Source organism: Macrobrachium rosenbergii, chromosome 11, assembly GCF_040412425.1.
Source record: "Macrobrachium rosenbergii isolate ZJJX-2024 chromosome 11, ASM4041242v1, whole genome shotgun sequence".
NCBI lineage: Eukaryota > Metazoa > Arthropoda > Malacostraca > Decapoda > Palaemonidae > Macrobrachium > Macrobrachium rosenbergii.
In genome coordinates this window covers 34,874,111-34,894,030 of record NC_089751.1, presented here as the reverse complement: position 1 = coordinate 34,894,030, position 19,920 = coordinate 34,874,111, and the positions used below count along the sequence as shown (strand labels likewise).

The window sequence follows — 19,920 nt, the reverse complement described above, 5'->3', positions numbered from 1 at the left end:
TCTATTCAGACCGTATATTTATTGTTTTTGAAAAAGCTGCAGAAGATAGTTGGTATTTAACGAAATATAATCTTTTAGCAATAATTAGTTAAGTGCATGTGTGAATAAATTTACCTGTATTATCCACCAGCCAATTAAGCTTTTTTATGAAACTGGATAAAAATCTAGAGATAATCGAAGCCTACAGTATGTTATAAATACCTTTAATAAGAATAATTATATATATATATAATATATATATGTATGTACATATATAAATTATATATATATATACATATAACATATATGATGTATATATTTATATACATATATATATATATGTTTATATAATGTATATACACATATATATATGTATTTATATATAATATATGTACAGTACACACACACACACACACACACACACACATATATATATATATATATATATATATATATATATATATATATATATATATATATATATATATATAATCATGAATATATAAATAATCAAGCAAATATCTAAAATTCATGCTACCTCAGGAATATCTCCGATGGAGAATTATCACCGAAGGGATTTTATAAGTGATAAATGGATTGGTACTGCCGGGTCACGAACCCTCCATTTATCACTTATAAATTCCCCTTCAATGATAGTTCTCCATCAGAGATATTACCTAGGTAGTGTGAATTTGATTTTAAGCGACATTTGTAGCTTCATGATTGTATATAAATCATGGTGTGATAAAAAAATTTATATATATATATATATATATATATATATATATATATATATATATATATATATATATATATATATATATACACATACATATACATACATATATACTGTATATGTAATTATTTATATATGTATATATATACATATATACATATATATGTATACATATACATATATATATATACATGTATATATACATACATACATATATTTACATATATATGTATATATATACACATATACTGTATATACATATACATATATGTACATACAGTACATACATACATATATGTGTGTGTGTAATTTGTTCACATATTCACACACACATGTAAATACAAATGCCCATATACAGCACATGCAGAAGTACACTGCACTTCATGCCTCAAGTATTTCAAAACAATGTTCTTTACAGGCAGATGCTATGGTACGGTACCTGAATGAATTTGCCAACCGCCTGGGCCTTCAGGTGAAATACAACACTGAGGTCAGAGACTTGAGGCAAGTTGGTGTTAGTGGAGACTATCCTGGCACTCATTTTACCATGAGAGACCAACACAACCGGCAATACACCTGCAAGTAATGAAAATCCCTCGTTGCTTATTTATCTTTTTAGACAAAATGGACACGTAAAATGAATTGGATCACTTAATCTGATCTTCTACACTAAATTTTATTAAGGTTGTTAAGACTTTCATGATGGACCACTAGCATCAGAACTGAAAATTGATCAATAATAAGTAATTTAAATATAATTTTTATATTATATAACTTTTTTATGATTGAGTTATAGTGATAAAGTCAGTCATTTAATTTGATCTGTGTACTAGAAATTTTCATGATTAAAGACTAATAAATGATCATCAGGATCAAATAAATTTGATCCATCATATAATTTCTACCTAGCACCATTCTCATTGTAGATGTAATGTTATTCTTTGATGTACTGCGCTTAAATTCTTTTTGTAATTAAAATTTTCTGTAACTCAAATGGATCATCTAAAATATTTTAAGGATGTTATTACTTTGTGATACACTTAGCACGTTGACTGTTCTGTTCAGCTTATTACATTGAAACCATTAACACTCGCCATTATTTTTACCTACTGATTTAAAATTCTGTCTGCTTGTATTAATTTGTACAATGCTTTAGAGATTTTTCAAATTACAGGTATGTTGTGATGGCTACTGGCCTTGGTAAGCCTAATGCTCCTACTTTCCCTGGCTCAGACCTAGTAAAAGGTTATGAAGACATAGACATTGACCCCACTGTTTATGAAGGGAAAAATGTTCTCATACTAGGCAGAGGTAAGATATTTTAAGAGATTGCTATCAAGAATCAATTTACAGCATTTAAGGCTCATATAAAGAAAACTTAATTGCATATTATGACAAAGGTGTGATGTTTATGTGATTTTATTTATAAAAAAGGGGGGAGGATGAAAATGCTCATTCATAGGCAAATAATTAGTAGCAAGGTGATTTAATGTGTGTAGGTTATTTGTTACTTTATAAACCTGACTAAAGTTTATGGAATAGAACATAGCCTAATTTCCTGTTTAAGTAACGTGGCACAGACTAATATATAAACTTCCACCACATTGTGTTACAATATGACTTACCAGTAATCATTTCTTCTGATTGAATAATACTTAAATGGTAGATGATAATAGATAATGTGATTTAAACTGAAAGAAAAACAACTGCTATAAAAACCAAACATATTTCATTGTTTGTACTATACTTAAAGTACAAGCTTTTATTAATAAAGATATTGAATTTAAAAAGAGAATTATAATTTAGCTAGAAAAGTAATGTAATCATAGCTATCATAAGCCCATATAATGATGCAGCTATTATTAAGGAAATTGAATATACACACACAATTTTATAAGAATTCTTAAGGTAACAAAAACATTCAAACCCATACTTTGCATGTCTTTATGAATCATGAATTACTTTGAAGAGATTTTTGTATTCATTCTTTTACAAATGTCAAGTTTTTGGTCTCCATCATTTTCATTAAATAATACTGTACTTAGAGTATGGAACATTGGTTTAAATATCTTTTATATTTGTATTTTGGAAAACATTAAATGTATTAACCATAAGTAATCATGATCCTAGCCCACTGATGTAGGGTTGCTTAAATGAGATAAGTCACAAAAACAGCTGGAATTTGTTCCTGATTCAAGTCCAGGAGTTTTGATTAATAATTACAGTACTACCTTACTTAGTTTTGGTTCAATTGGTGGGGATATATTCCCAATTCTGGAAAAACATTTTTGTCCAGATAAATAGTAAAAGATATCAAAGCTAGGACTTGGGTTCACATCTCAAGCTAATAATAGGGTTTATGGTAGGACTATCAACTACAAAATCATTTTTGGACCTGTAAGTTATCAACATGACTATTTCAAGGGCAGAACTGTCCCTTGTAACATTCCGTGGACTCCAGGGACTGTTCTTGGTAGCTTACTTTCAGCGTAGAGTGATAGTAATCACAGCCTACCAACAATGAACAGTGAACTTTGATACACAAAAAAGCATTTTCGTATGGCAAATGAAAGAAGTGTACCGAAACAGCTGTGAAAAAGTACTGTATCATTTATTTTTCAAAGTACCGTCAACAAAAACTAGGAAAGGAAAGTGGTTAGTGCCAATAGAATTTCTTTTCAGAGAGCTAACTGGTTAACAGCTCCTTAACCTAGTTATTTTAAGATTAAACCTATAAAACATTCACCAAAATCAGCATCAGATGATGAAAAAGTGTGAACCAATGGTTAAAAGACTAAAACACAGCTAAAGAAGTCATTTTTAGAATGATTAAGCATTTCAGTACTATACTCAGTTGATTGCACCTTATGAAGCTGGCTACAGTATTCAAAAAGAAAATACTGGTGACTGATCAGTTCTTGATAAATGTGGAATTACTCTTATCTCTGAGTGCTCAGATGTGGAAAAGATTGAAGTGATGATTAGATGAAGAAAAACTATTAGTAACAATAATTGCAATAGCATTAATGCTGTGAAGGAAACACAATAGGAGAAAAGTGAACATAGCATTTAATGGTACGTAGGTTAATGAAAAGTGAGGGAAGTGATTGGGCATACAGGATACAGGTGACGCACTGAGTGGGATTACCTTCTGTATGTCAGACAAAAGACTGTTGAACTTAAGAATGTTTTTAAATTAATGGAATGCATATACAAGTATGAGTCTTGGAGAGTTTTAGGGAACACCCAAGTAGTTAATGTGAAAATTGTTTAGAATAAACTCTTAAAGGCTTCAGAAATCCTCTGGAGTTGCTGAAGACACATACTCAAAGTATCTTTTAAAATTGCCTTGAGAGTCTCCAGTAATCAAACTAACGTACCTTAAAATTTACTAAATGTAGTTTTTGTGTTATTTATCTGTAAATATTTTTTATTGTTGCTGCGATGTTACCTTCTTGTGTATCACTTGCAGACCATGTAAATAGTTTTTTCACAGATGTGAGGAGACTAATACTTCTGACCTTGCATTTATTTCATTGTTGCAGGTAATGCTGCTTTTGAAACTGCAGATGCTATCTATGGAAGAACAAACATGGTACACATGGTTTCACGATCTCGAGCTCGTCTCTCTTGGAATACTCACTATGTTGGTGATCTAAGGTACTAAAACTTTTGCTAATGCTGATTCATGGGATAGAAGATATGAAACTAATTTGAAGACAATAATTTTTTAAATGCTTTGCCTTCTAAACTCTTAATAATTATTCTTTTGTTTTATAGTGCTGTATGTATCATGTTTTCAATTGCCTGAGTATGAAAAGCATTGTTTGTATTGCGAAAGTACTCGGATTCACTGTTTGAGTGGTAACAAAGAATGAAATGCCAAGCATAAATATTTTTCAGTTTAAAAACTCTGTGATTAAGCATTTATACCTAATAAGTTACATAGATATATGAAATGTAAATAGTTAAGGAATTTTTTTCGTAATGACAAATTTCAAAGTTTGTTTTAATATTAAGATTTTATAGGGAAAGGGAGTAAAATTGTTTTAATATTAAGATTTTATAGGGAACGGGAGTAAGATTTTATAGGGAAAGGGAGTAAAATGGTAATATCTTGGTATTTTGCCTCGTGGAAAGTGGTTAGTGTTTTTGATAAATATAATTACTGGCAGTCCCCGGTTTACGACGGATCCGGCTTACGACATTCTGAGGTTACGACACTTTTCAAATATATTCATCAGAAATTATTTCCCGGTTTACGACGAATGTTCTGGCTCCAAAATGGCAGAATAATCAAAATTTGGAGGTTTTTTGATGAAAAACTCAATAAAAATGCAGTTTACGTCGTTTTCAATACACCCAAAGCATTAAAAGTAAGGTTTTCTTAGGATGTTCAATGATTTTTTGGTTTATGACACAGCGTAAAAACGGAACCCCCGTCATAAACTGAGGACTGCCTGTATAATGATAATGCATGCAATCTGATTTAGAGTACTGTATTGATAAATTTTATGCTTAGGTACCTCATTCTTCATTTTAGTAGTTTCACTGGAATCTTATCCATCATTTCTTAACTTTACTGTACAACATGGTATCTTTCTATGGATGGTGATGGTCTTCAGTTTTCCAGACTTCATTGGTATCTTGAATTGTTGGGCTATTTATTCATGAATGTATGGTAGTTATCTAAAATGTATTTTACTACTGTAGTACTCTTCTCTTGCTTTCATTTTATCATGTTTGGAAAGATTGCTTGGCAAATGTTAGTAGTATTCTGGCTTGTACAGTAATATGAATGTGCAAATTTTTTTCTCCAGAGCTATCAATAATGGTTTACTCGATACATATCAGCTTAAATCTTTGGATGGTCTCCTGGAAGCAGCTGTTGAGGACATGGTGTTGGAACGACGTAATGACCGTATCTATGTACAGTTTCCATGGGATTCAGATTCCCTTAAACAAATCAGCGCAAAGAGAGGTATGTGAATACACAAACTTCTGCCATGTTACACAACTATTGTTATTATAAATTAGTTAAACATGACATTGCATCATATTTCTGCCATTAGGTATGTGTATAGTACACTAAAATCCTTGATATGTTTGTTACACGTAATTATTGTTATAAATCATAAATTACTCAAACAGGACCACTGAATCAGTATTTGTTCTTAAGTAAGAGGTGAAAATATATTTAGCCTGATCCAGATAATATAAACAGTATTTGAATTTTTAATATAATATCAGTTCCATCTGAAACTGTCAGACTCCTATTTGTCTCAGTACCTTGGAAGATATGTATGTGTGCAGTGATAGGTTTATAATGATTTAATGGTAAATATGGTCTTTAGTCAATTTAATGGTAAATATGGTTGTTAGTACATATTCATCCTTATTTGTGTAAGAATTTTCAGATATATTTTTCATACATCAGTCTCCTTTAAGGAAAAGTATAACATGCACGCAAATTAAAACTAAGCTGTCAGCCACAGGGAGGACCCTGCTGAGGAACCTTTACATGCAATGGCTTATGATTCTCGTTCCACCTGAACTATAGATGCCCTGATGCATGTATACTTCATCTCCTTTATTCTCTGGATCTCTTTATCTTGCTGTATTAAGTGCTGAATGGTTGGAAGTGCCCCAGTGCTTGACTTGGCTGCCTAAATATAAATCGGTTGTGGATATTCATATATGGTAGTTTAACAGTTAAGCATCATAAGTAGAGAATTTTCTGTAAGAAACAACAGAAGCTAACTCTTAAGTCATGCAGAGCTTCAACAATCAGCCACTTCCTAAGAAAAGTGGAACCAGTTCTGTGACTGGTGAAGTGAGAGAGGGGTTTGAATCATTCAGTGGTGCTATTTCCCTCATATCTGAGTTTATCTTAAGGTATCAGGTTAGGTGTTAAAGGTTACAGGTCTGCTCTTTCTCAAGTCTTCAAGCTTAATGGACTGTATAATGGGCTTTTCATTACAACCTAAGAGTGTCAGCACTTTCTGCAAAAGTTCATGCCTCCAAACTGGAATCTTAGTTATTTTTAAAATATCCCTGCTAAATCTCTTTATTAACTGTTGGATCAGGTTTCTATTTTGAGTCTCAGATTTTAGTCGGTCTTTCTGCTGGCTTTTGCATTTTCAGGAAGGGTCAGTAAACTTCATGCATTCTCCAGTAAGGTGGCTCATACCAAAGATTGGAATTCTGTAGGTTTGTCATTGCACTGACTGTGTGTCAAAGACACAAACCCCAAGTGGCCAGAACCAGTCCACTGTATCTTTTTGCCAATCCATCTCTTTCAGCCCATGCCAAACATGAAGAGGACCACCTGTGATTGGTTTTATTTTTAAAAGATTAAGATCTCCAAAGGAGGTATGTCCAGACAGTTCCTTTCTACAGGATGTGTCAAAATAGCTAAGGAATTTGATTTCATACTGGATCAGGCAAGTTATCTTGGGGGCAAATCATTTTTATCGTGAGGGAATGTGATAATGTTAGCATGGTGAAGTAAGGTAAAGTAAATGTGTCAACTAAATTAGTGCTCCCTCTACTTCTACAATTTTTAAATGGAATATTGTCTTAACTGCATTTCAATGCCAGGCACGTGGAGGTGTCAGATAACCTTTGCAAGTTTATACCTCAGTACACGATTCACAGGTGGCTAGATTTATATTTGTTAGAATCTGTAGTCGCAGTGGACAGGTATTACCTGCTGTAATTAACATTTTCGAATGACTTGCATCATTATTCTCTTCACCTGTCGTCCACTCTTTCATCATTATGGCATCCTTTGAGTTAGACTTTTTAGGGTTACTAGCTTCTATGTCTCACATTATTAGTTCTTTCCAAGAACACACAGTGGGCTTATAATACAGACATCTTAATTTTACTGTTGATAACAGAGTCTCTTGTGTACAAATAAGACATTCTGTATCTCGTAATGCTGTGGGCTCATTTGGTAATTGTATCCTAGGAAGATCTCTAGACAATACATGGTTCAGCAGCTCAGTTTGTCCCACCTAAATTGATTCAAGCTATTGTCACTTCCTACAAATCCAAGCTTTTTTAGTCTCTAGTGATTTTCCTCAAGGGTCAAAACTTTATCCATCTGATCTTAGCCATTTCAGGAAGCTAATGTAGAATCTTAATCTTGTGTAATTCGATCCTGGCTGTCTTAATTATAATAGTTTCTTTGAATAGGGCAGGTGACAATTTTTTTTCGACGCAATTTTTTAGTGAAAATATTTCTAACTTTATTTTTATCTTCTTCTACAAATTTTTCAATTATTTCATGATTTAATATAATCTTACAACATGCCAATTAGGGATTTTAAATGAATAATATTTTGCCTTGGAATGGTCACATCCCAAAAGTAAGCCAGACATTTATGAGTATTCTAAGATTTAAGTGGCACCTGTCTGTCCATCTGTGGAGAACTATTTTGAAATCTGCATACCTGCTCAACATAGATTACCTTCTTGATTGAGGTAAAGGCATTACTGTATATCTTATCAAATAACACATGGCTTAGAGGGCTGTAATACTAAAGAATGCCTATCATGGCTGGAGAGGTAATTGATGTCAAAGGAGAGCAAAGGCCTTCACCCCGTCTCTTCATGCATACCTGCATGAATGAGGAAAAAAGCTACAAACACAGTACTTTTACTTTCAAAAGACCTTGGGACCTGGTTTAGTCTGTAGCAAGTCAGTGTTGCAAAATTCCTTGGGAGCCTGGTTTAGTCTGCAGCAAGTCAGTGTGAGGCTCAAGAAACCAAGAAAGTAAATGATCCAGTGCTTACTTCCAACATGGAATTTGGTATTTCTTCAACTTTGTGTATCTTTTTAAAAGCATATTAACACAAATCAAGTCATCTATTTTTGTTTTCACTAAAAATGCTCTATACAGTACATACTATTATTATTATATAGTTTAACCTACCCCATACAGGGGTAGTGCAGTAGTGCACTGTAGGCATTACTTAAAGTCCTTGCATTCTTTGCAGTGTCTCTTCAGACCCTAGCTGCAACCTCTGATTCCTTGTATTATACTTCAGTTTATATTCTCTTTCTTCCAACTTACTTTCCACCTCTGCTTAACTTGTTTCAGTATTATTTTCAGCATTAAATGACCTGATGGGTCCTAGTGCATGGCCTTTGTCCTAAATTTTACAATGGTTTCAAAATTATTTTCAGCTCTAAATGACCTCATAGGTCTCAGTGCTTGGCCTTTGTCCTAAATTTTATACTCCAATATTCCCTATAGTTTAACCTCCCATAATATTCCATATAGTTTAACCTCCCACCAAATGAAAACACTTGACTCTCATAGCTCTGCTCGTATGAGGTTTATCGTTAATAATAAACTGTAAATTTTACTTTATGAATTGCAGTTAAAAAAATTTTATAACTGGCTAAATTGATAAAGTAGCCATTGACAACTTTTTTTTTTCCAAAGTGTCTCCTTGGGTGGCACCTTTATGGAAGTTGCTCCATATAGCTTGGACAGGGATACAACATATTTCAGCATTTACACAAGCTTCATATAATTTGTAGAATGAAGGCTTGTTTTGTTATATAAGAGAATTTATAAACAAATGACTTTGAAGGGCCCCTATGTTGCTCATATTTTCACAAAATTAATAACTTCTCTGATGGGATATTTTCAACAATCTTAACCGATTGTACAGAGTTCTCCGACAAAAACAGAGGCTTTGAGTATAAATATTATGTGCACATTTTCAACTTTAAGTGTTTTGCATGCCACCTCTGTTAAAATTTGATGGAAGGCTGAAAAAGGCAGATTCCTTTGAGGCTGCCATTTGGAAAACCCTTTGTCTCTTGTTATTATTCTAAATAACAAAATAAATTTCATTTTGATCAATGAACACAAAATTTCAAGTTTCATCCTTTGCATGAAATAAACTTAAGATTTGGTGTAATTGCTGGTATTTTGTTAGAATTATAAGATTTATATATATGTTTTTTCTTTCCAATAGAGCTTGGAGAAGAAGTGAGCACTGAAAATGACTTTGATAACTTTTCTTTAAGAGAAGGGTATGATTATGTCATACGCTGCCTGGGTTTCAAATTTGACTTCTCAATATTCAATAGGTAAGGAGTTTTATATTTCTTGGGATGTTTTTGCAAGAGTGAAAATAAATAATATACAGATGCCATTTTTCATATTGTGCCTACTATGTTTCTGAAAGCAGTGACTTTTATTAGTATGTAGATAACTGAGAATCTCCAGTACAGTATATATATATAGTCCAAAATTATTACTATACAGTTAACCCCCCGTATTCACAGGGGATGCGTACTGCAACCCCTGCGAATAGCTAAAATCCACGAATACCTAAACCCTTCTAAAAACACTTAGAACTACCTATTTTGATAGTTTAAACATAAGAAAAACCCTCTAAAAATGCTTACACCTGAATATTTTAATAGTTTTATCACAAAAAGTGCATTTAGTCATGAAAATGATATGAAAATACAGTAATTAGTGAATATTTCTCAGTGAAAAATACCGCGACTGGGCGAATTATCCGAGAATAATGGGTAGATACGTTCCACAGAGAAATCCGCGAATACAGGAGTCTGCGAATCGTGAGAACACGAATATGGGGGGTTTACTGTAGTTAAACTGTGCAAACATAACAAGATGTACATGGTGTATAAACAATACATAATTAGAAAATAGGAAATAGCAAGGAGTAATTAATTACATTTATTACATAGTTTCTCATACAGTCTATATAATTCATATATTTGGCCACATTTGTGCTGTTCGAATATCTCCAGTCATGGAAGAAGAATATTAGTCTGAAGATGTGTGTGCCATCTGGATTCTTTAGTATGTCATTTATCTTCTTCATTTCTCACTGTAGTCTGGAAATGAGGCTGTAAGGTCAGTGAAGCTGCAAGGAGAGAACTTGCTACCCTGTACTGTATATGATAGATGGCTTTTTATGAAAAAATTAGAATTATAAAAACTGACTTCCATCACAAGCCCATCAATTATAAATACGCCTGAATTGCAATTTAGGTGTGAAGACCACAAAAACTTCTTTAATTATTCATTATCCTATGCTGACGATGTATAAAGGCTTTTCATGTCCAAATACAGGAAGTGCATTATTTTTCATATTATCAAGCTATTTTTTAATTGAGATTTCAGAGTACTGTATTTTAAATGGCTAATTATTCAGCTCTGGTATACAGATAATCATCCAGACTTTACTGTTTCTTTTATACACAATCTCACTTCCCAAATATTTTAAGTCCAGCGTGGATGTAAGGAATCCAAGCTATTCAGTACAAGAACTATTAAAATGTCCAGTCCACACTACCAACACTTAAGTAACTGTCCCATTGCACCTACTTCAATTTTTAATGCATTTATCCTTTTAACCTTGTCCAATCCACACTAACCTTAAGAAACTATTCCATTGTATGTACATACATTTTTAATGCATTTATTCTTTGAAACTTGAACTAAGACAGTTTTGTGTTGCTAAATGTAATTAATTACTGTAAACCTCTTCTAAATTATTCATTTGCTCATTTTAGGGTATCTCAAACAGAAACCCATTATAACCATATGCTTCAACTGTTGTCTCATGTTGCATTCATTATTTATTTATTAGGCTGTAGTAAATACCAGAGAAAGTAGTTTTGTAACACTTATCAGCAGATATCCCCATTAACAAGTTTAATTTTCTTGAGAACCCATGAATAGATGAAATTCTTAAAATGAGAAACCTCCTATAAACATGGCTCCAGGGTATATCAGGACTGGTGCTGTTTTACTTCAAAGATATATCACCCATTGATTTTTAACATTTTCATTATAAGGTAAAACATGTAAAATAATAACATTTGGCACCTCTGAATAACCTTCTGGAGAGTAATAAAATTTTGCTGTCTCAATTGCCAATAAATGGATTTCTGTTTCCTTGATGAAATATCTCATCATACACATTGCTTTGACAAGAGTCAAATATTTTGAAAAGATTTTACAAGAAAAACTGTGTACAGTATATCAAGCTTCAGATTATTACACAGCCAAACAGATCTTGAGTAGCTCAATCTTTCTAGTTCCAGCTGAAACTTTGAAGCTAAAATATGTCAAATATTTGCCATATATGTCAGCATAGTACAATTATTGGTGCCTCTGCTTTCAGCTCAGCTCTGCCAGCCCATTCAACAAAAAAGAAGAAATATCCAGGAATTAAGCATACATATGAAGCCCAGAATGTTACTGGATTATACTTTGCAGGAACTTCAACACATTCTCTGGACTACAGGAAATCAGCTGGAGGTTTTATCCATGGATTCCGTTATTCAGGTGAGATGATTGTCACAAGGTTTTGAGTAAAGCTAAAGTGTGTTGTACAGGGTTATTGATTTCCATTAAGGAACCTTTGTTACTCAGTCAATTACAGCAGAATCTCATTACTTCCACATACGTAGGTGATATGTTATTGCTGGAAAAATTTTTTGTGAAGATTTTATTCTTTGGTCTTATGTACAGCTAACTCCCTTCAATCCCTACGGGGAATGCAGTTATAACCCACTCCCCCGTCCATAAAAATTTAACAACAGCCTTTGACAAAATTTAATACAGGTATGATAAAGGGAAATGGAATTGAAATATTATCAAACATAAAACTGGTTTGAAGTAATTTTGTGCTTTCATTAGAGTTCATGTTTTTCTTGTTTTGTCATTTCCATTGAAGGAGATGCTTCTTTGAGTTTGTTCCAAGGGAAGCTGGACCTGATGCTGCATTCATGATACAACCTAAAAATGGATGCTTCCCACCTTTCAAGTTCAGGACTTTGAGCCACACTATGGTGAACTGATTGCTCTCCTTTAATTGCAACAAGGGTGGTTTGCAGACCTATGATAATGTTTGTAGACAAATGTAGTCTTCCAACTTTGAAGGAGCCCGTCAACCAGCCTTTTTCACAAGTTTTCAAGGACCACAGTAATTAAAGATTATTTAGCCTCACTACATTTTTTCAAAGTACTTCCATGGCTATTGTTCAATGCTGTGAAACTTGACCAACAACCTTTTTTCTATCTAAGCAGTCAGTTCTTTGATTGAGGCAGGCATTGTCGAACTGATCGACTCTTCCATTTTTCTGGTAATACATAGTGTACTATTTTTATATTCCTTCATTGTCAGAAGTAGTCAGTCTCCACAATTAAGGAATATTGGTCTGCTCTCTTCCAGGCATGCGCTCTTCTGTTAACTTGAGGTAGATTTGATAATGGGAGGAGGAGGTACTCCTAAGTTGGATCTTGCCCTGGTCCTCAGAAGTCATTCCATTGTACCATAAGAGCCTCTTTGGAAGGCTCTCATGTTGAGGCCAGTGTTTTTTCTAGCCTTTATGTTGTTTTGAGATGAGTCACTGGGCTGTATGCAGTGTTTGGCAGAATCATACATGCTGGAGGTTGTTAATCTGTGGGTTTGAGTTGTTAATCTGCAATTTGTACTCTTAGACTTTTTGGCAAAGACTGCACAACTTCAGCATTTGCTATCCCTGCATTGTTGTCAGCCACAAGCAATAAGGACAATCTGCTTGTCTTGTGAGAGCCATTTGTCGTACCTTAGAGGCGACAACATGCTTTTTTCTTATCTGCTCATTTGTCGTACCTTAGAGGTGACAACATGCTTTTTTCTTATCTGCTAACCAACAAAAGTCTCCAGGAATATTGTATATTTATGCTCAAGACAGGTCACCTTTCATGCTTACAGTAGTGCATCAGAGAACGAGGTGGGATGGGTAAGACAACATTTCATGAGATTAGAACCCACATTACTAATTTGGCTTTTGAATATAATGTGCATATTATTAGCACCAATATTTCACATTTTGGTTATGAACACCAATATTTCACATAAAAATAAGCCCATACATATATGAACTATGAAATACAAATGCATTGCATTACTCGCTAAGTTTTAGCACTGCATAAAGTAATCTTTGGAATTATTTGCAACAGTCTCTTGACTCATAGCCCAGTAATCTCTTGACTTATACTGTCCTTGTGGTCTCTTGACTCAATACAGCCCCAATAGTTTCTTGACTCAGTACAGTCCCAGTAGTCTCTTAACTCAATACAGTCCCAGTAGTCACCTAACTCAATACAGTCCCAGCAGTCTCTTGACTCAATACAGTCCCAGTAGTCTCTTGACTCGATACAGTCCCAAGAGTCTCTTGACTCGATACAGTCCCAAGAGTCTCTTGACTCGATACAGTCCCAAGAGTCTTTTGACAGTCCCAACGTAGGCCTGAAGTGTTCTGGATCCTTCAGTCACTTGTGAACAACTTTGGGCTCAAACTTCTCCAACTCCCACCAAAAATGCAGTTGTGTCACTATACCTGTACAGTATAGGGTTGCCGTACTCAGGTTTTACAGCATAAAACCAATTTTTCATACAAAACCCAACAATCCTATATTTTGTTTTTCCCTCCTCCAAGCCCCTTGATTCTCTTTGATTTCCATTCAGATTATTTAGGCACCATATTTTTTATTGGTTTTGTAAGTGAATGTTTTTACTTGTTAATTTATATACTGTATATATTTCTTCCCTGTTTTCTTGTCTTAAGTGGTGATTTTTATACATATGGAAATCCTATGTACACTTTGATTTTCAGTAAAGAAAATAATGGTAACCCATATGAGGGTTGTGAATACATGCTGTAGACATGGAGAATATCTCCATAGTTGGCAGATAAAAATCTGGAGTTGGATAGGTAATCATGGTGGAACTAGAATATAATTAAATTAAAAAACTCAGTAGGATATGATTATTATTGTACACACAAGTCGTCCAGCCAAACCAGTGAGTCATATTTCTTGACTGACAGAGCTGGCATATCATCATGAATTAAAAGTGAAAATTCAAACAATGGTAAGTTTGAGAGATACATGAAAATGGTGAGAAAAAGGCTATTATTTTGCTAATTTAATAAACAGCTTTTTAGCAAAGTTGTCAAACACCTGGAAAAGCTAGAAAATAGCAAAATGAGTATTCAGGGAAATTTGATCTTAGAGCATGAAGAGTTTGATGAAGGTCCTAATTTTCCTTTTGTAGCAATATAGCAAATTTTCCCTTGAATACACTGTATTGTTTCAGGTCCCTTTTCTCCTAAGGAAACTAAGCCTTGGTGTTCAGTAAGGGATGTTTAACTTTTTCAATTATCATAACCGTTGTATCAATGTATCTGTGTATGTACTTCCATTTTAGGATATCATAGGTAATAATACCATTTCATGATTATACAAGAAATTTATTTAAATATCCACAAGTACCTTTTAGTTGATCAAAATCACTTATTACTATAGCTGCAGAGGCAAACAGACTACAGCTTACCTTAACAGTTGATTCCTGAATGACTCTAAAAATGTAATACTGTAAGCTTAAATGTTAGCTGTAAGGGTAATTGTTCCTTCATAATTTCCAGCACAAGCATTACACCGCCTTCTTGAGTGGCGTCACGAAGGTCAGCGATGGCCAGTAACTTCTCATTCAACACGTGACCTCCTTAATATTCTTGTTCGTAGGATTAATGAAGCTTCTGGACCCTACCAAATGTTTGGTGTATTAGCTGATTTTGTCCTGTTAAAAGAGTAAGTAGTTTATCCACTGTGACAAATTTATCCTGTTTATATACTTTAAGCCATAGTAGTATCACATTCTGTATAATTACTGTAATTTTAGTCTAAAATACTATTTTTGTTACTATAATGATGTGTAACAGTCCTTTTCATTTGCAGAAATGGTAGAAGATTTGAACTGCTCAAAGAGTTTCCAATTCATTTGCTAGCAAGACTAGAAGAGCTAACAGGTCGTGAAGCTGGAGAGGTTATAGTAGTTCTCATGGAATATGGGCCAGATTTTTCCGGACCTGACAAAGATACTTTTAGGGCTGATCGAGCTACTGGTGACCCACTTGAAGCCCACAGATCAAATTTTCTGCATCCAGTCTTTTACTACTATAAAAAGCTACCTACTGGTAAGATACGGGCCCCCCTGAAATAAAACCTACGTATACAGAGTATTACATTAGTTAAAGCTACTTTATATCATTCATTACATGTAAAATCTAGATTTTCAACAGTATAGTATATTAGTTTAAAATCACTTGTGTAACATTCACTACATGCAAGATACTAGCAACAATATGATATTCAAGGGTGTGTTCCAGTTCAGAATAAATATCCTTCAGCTTGTGCATTCAATGTATGTGTTGTGCCTTTTTAAAAGCAAAATGACGGAGATCTACAGTACACTCTAATGGCAAGGACTGTAATATTTTAAATTTGAAGCAACCATACACTTGCAACGATCTTGATATAATTGAAAGGAAAATCAATCGCATGTTATTTTTTACAATTTCTGTATAACATAAACTTGTTATACTTCCAAGGACTAAAATGATTTTTGTGACTCACTAATCAGTGATCTGCTTTTATGAAATTGTTACTACAGCCCCATTTATCATATGTCATTCAAGGGGGAAAGACCTCCCAACTGCATATATGCCCAGACCACAGTATATGACCTTTTGCTTAAGTTTATTTCCTGATGCAACTGGAGGATTCATATTATTGTTCTTCCAAGTAATGCCATTATTAATTTAAATATTATATTCCATTGTTAATTTTGTTTTTATAAATTAGTTTGTAATTTTTGTTGCTTTGATTTTATTATATAAATGTGTACATGTCTATCTCTTGATTTTAATATCATGATTAATTTGCTGTTTTTTGGTTAGTTTTCATTCCCTTGGATCCCTTTGACTGATTTATCATCAGAATTAAAGTGTCCTTCAGCTTCACTGCAATGTGTTATACATTCAGTGCTCTGTTTTACATTTTTTCTGAAACATGGCAACACTCTAATTTTGGTTAATTTTTGTGAATTTTCATTTTAACGTAATTTTACATACTGTATTACCCTGTCAGCCAATGAATATTGTTTTGCATAACCCTAATGTCCCTTTCTTTTTTTCCTGTGTCTTCCCGATCTCATCTTCTGTGTTTACCTCAGTTTATTCAACACCTACTGTACTTGGTCTTATATTATGTTTTTTTTCATTCAGAAGAAATTGTAAAGGTGTCATGTCCTGCTCGAGATTTTGTGACCATCCCTTTAGATTCCTCTACTTTTGGTTTGGTTATCTCTGAAGTCCTCTCCTCTTGAGTTTGTCTGAGAGTTGGGTTCTTTGGACAAGATCTTGGTCCTTGTCAAGCCACCTCCCCCGACAGAATATGGAGTTGCCCTATGGAGAATTCACCCATGGTATTTGAGAAACCCTCTTCTTGTGTTGCTCTTCCATTCCTGAAAAGTTTTCTTGCAAGAAGGCCACTTGCCCATCCACAAGGCTTATTGCCATGCATTACCACCCCTGGGAGGAATATATTACCCACTTCTTCATTATCAGTTCCCTCTTCCCTTGCTACATGATGAGGGAGGCAGCTCCCCCTTGTACTGTTGTTTCAGGGGTGGATGCAGAGAAGCTAACCAAGTGCTGTTCTTCATTAGGACTACCAAGGGAGCCCTGCCTTGGGGGCCTACCGTCCAACCTCTTGTCTTCCCTTCTCCCAGTGTCTGCCACCATGTCAGTCTATACAGTTATGGTGTATGTGACTCTACTGCGTTTCTACAGCCACGACATCCTCCGCCTACACCATACCTTCATTGACCATGCCCCTACCATCGGTTTCCGTTTCTGAGCCTCCTATTTCTTCTCCTCACAACTCCTTTGTTCAAGCCCTGGTGGAGAGAGTCGAAGCTGCACTTCTGAAGAAGTTCGGCCTCTCCAGTACGAAGAAATCAAACGAGATATCACAGATCTCCATCTTCTTTTTCTCATTCATCATCTTTGTCATCTGTTCGTTCCATGGCAGGAAGGTGTTGGAGGAAGAAGGACTTCGTGGCCCCTCCTCGCAAGAAGATCCACAGGCCCTCTTTGGATTCTGCTCCGTTTCTGCTTTGTTTGGGGGCAAGGCCAACCATCTGTCTCCTACAGTTGATTCTCAGTCGGCTAATAATGGCGGTATTGTCGCCTCAAGTTGGTTCCTGGGTCGTCTCCAGCTGCCCCTCCAGGGTTACATGCCGTTATAGACGGCCATGTGTCTGTCAAGGTTCACGGCCATACATCTTGTACTTTAGCTACTGATGAGCATCGCCCAGTTCCTGATTCTTGTGCGGCAACGCACTCTGCACGAGAAGTCTCCTCTATGAAGTGTAGATCTACCATTGGGCTCCTCAAGAAGTTGCAGTCATCTTGCCTTCTTTTCCTCATCCCCCTCAAGAAATGAGGGTTAAGACCACACCCATTGAGAAAACAACAAGGCAACCAAAAAGAAGTCGACATCATACCCAAGGGAATATTCTTATGGTCGGAACCGTTCCTCTCTTAAGGCCTGTCTACACTATCAGTGGGCACCTGTAGTTTTGGAGTATGGTAATGGCAAGTATGTGGAAAATGATAGCGTAGCCACAAACAACTGAGGCACTATCCCTGACCAAGGCAATTCATGAGCAAGCTATATATTTGAGCATGGGGACCTGTGTGCTACATACCCAGCAGTGTTACCAGAAGCACAGAAACGTCAGCATTGAACTAGACCGTTAATCTCCATACCAGACGTGCTGGTATATGGCTTATGCAGTGAGAAATTAGTAGAATGTTGACAGTTATGGAGCATACGGTCTGCAAATCCCTGGGATGTATCTGATATGTATCTACGATGTACCGTATTTTTCCACAAGGTTGACAATGGCCCATGTTATCTAGCATAACTGCACGCCAGTACCTGACCAGTCACAGTGAATGATGGATGTCGCTGCTCACTGTGATAATACCCTTTGAATGGACAAGAAACCTGACATTACACCTAATTGAGAAATTAGGGAATATCCCTACTTATGGCAGGTAAAATGTGCTAACTGCAAGAAAAAAAAAATCTAAAAACAAGAGCATATAGTGAACTACACTTGTCAGTGAAGGAAATCAATGCTAAATGCCCCCCCTTGAAACTGTCAAGAAAAAACTGAATACCTTGCATAGCCAATACAATAAGGAATTGAAGATGATAATGACATCCAAGAAGTCAGGCGCTGGCACTGATGACATATACGAACCCAAGTTGCGTGTGTCACTAAATAACAGCTGTACTGTAATACAACAGTACACTGTAACACACAAACCAGCAAGCGAAAATGAAGGTAGCAGTAATGAGAGATATGGACAGGGGAGAATGTAAGGGAGCCATTACAGTGTGAACAGGCAAACTGCTGGTCGATGGTCTCTGCCATGCTTCACTACCATCCCTTGAAACTGCTGAGTTGCATGCTCCAGCACCATAGGTGGGCACTGACAGGTAGGTGGGCCTTTAGGAGAAGAAGTCCACATTCTTGTTTGCGCGGCCATGACCATTCTGCACGTAATGAAAGTCCTTTACGGTCATGGAATCAACAACAGCTGTCCTCTCCTTTAAAACACAGTCCATGCTCTCATTCTCACATGCAGGACCGCTATCATGACAGAGTCCCTTCTCGTTCATTAGAATATCTACCCAAAGTGTTACGCCCTGGCCATTCTTATGCTCCAATGGTGAACAGTGATGCACAGGATGCCGCTGATTCGGTCGACAGGCCAGATCGAGAATCTTGTGGCCTGGAAGTAGAAGGTCCTCTCCCTCTCGATGCAGACAACCAAGAACTATTAACTACGTATGCATAAATTGTGGAACTCATTCATGGGTACAATGAATTAGCAGAAGAGACTGTGGCTGCCAGTTCAGATTGTTCTTTGGGTCTTGAAGCCCTTGTGGGGCCCAAGAAAGAAACGAAGGCATTGTTGGGGTTGCCATGTTCTAACCATGCTGACTGTGTCCTTAACCAAGTGAATTCTCTCATCTCTGGACGGAACAACTCTCTTCAGTCTAGCAGGTCATTCAAGTTGCTCCCTCCTCTTCCATGACATATACGTTTTTACGTAGGTCTCGTGGTTCAATCTGTGGTCAACGACAGTTCGCAAGATTTCTTCCGCCATGTCTATCAACAGTGAGGAGAGTGCCACCTTTCTTAGACTGTTGCAGTCTGGTGGCAAGAGTATTTCGTATCTGGCTCACCTAACAGCAAATATGTGGGCTAATTGGTTGTTGAAGAGAAGAGAT

The 19,920-nt window shown here is 35.5% G+C and overlaps 1 protein-coding gene and 1 long non-coding RNA gene across 5 annotated transcripts in view; one reads left to right on the top strand and one right to left on the bottom strand.

Annotated features, from left to right (window-relative positions):
- Window positions 1-19,920, top strand: part of LOC136843320 (FAD-dependent oxidoreductase domain-containing protein 2-like) — a 217,614-nt gene that overhangs the window by 194,113 nt on the left and 3,581 nt on the right. For all 4 annotated transcript variants that reach the window (XM_067111594.1, XM_067111592.1, XM_067111591.1 and 1 more), the window contains 8 exons: window positions 1,134-1,297; window positions 1,890-2,026; window positions 4,261-4,375; window positions 5,536-5,696; window positions 9,713-9,827; window positions 11,903-12,066; window positions 15,195-15,360; window positions 15,508-15,746. In XM_067111594.1, coding sequence (XP_066967695.1) covers window positions 1,134-1,297; window positions 1,890-2,026; window positions 4,261-4,375; window positions 5,536-5,696; window positions 9,713-9,827; window positions 11,903-12,066; window positions 15,195-15,360; window positions 15,508-15,746 — 1,261 coding nt within the window. The remainder of the gene's footprint in view (window positions 1-1,133; window positions 1,298-1,889; window positions 2,027-4,260; window positions 4,376-5,535; window positions 5,697-9,712; window positions 9,828-11,902; window positions 12,067-15,194; window positions 15,361-15,507; window positions 15,747-19,920) is intronic.
- The window catches only part of LOC136843321 (uncharacterized), a 30,505-nt gene continuing 25,796 nt past the window's right edge, over window positions 15,212-19,920 (bottom strand). The window contains exon 13 of the long non-coding RNA XR_010854525.1: window positions 15,212-15,349. This is a non-coding gene — a long non-coding RNA (uncharacterized lncRNA). The remainder of the gene's footprint in view (window positions 15,350-19,920) is intronic.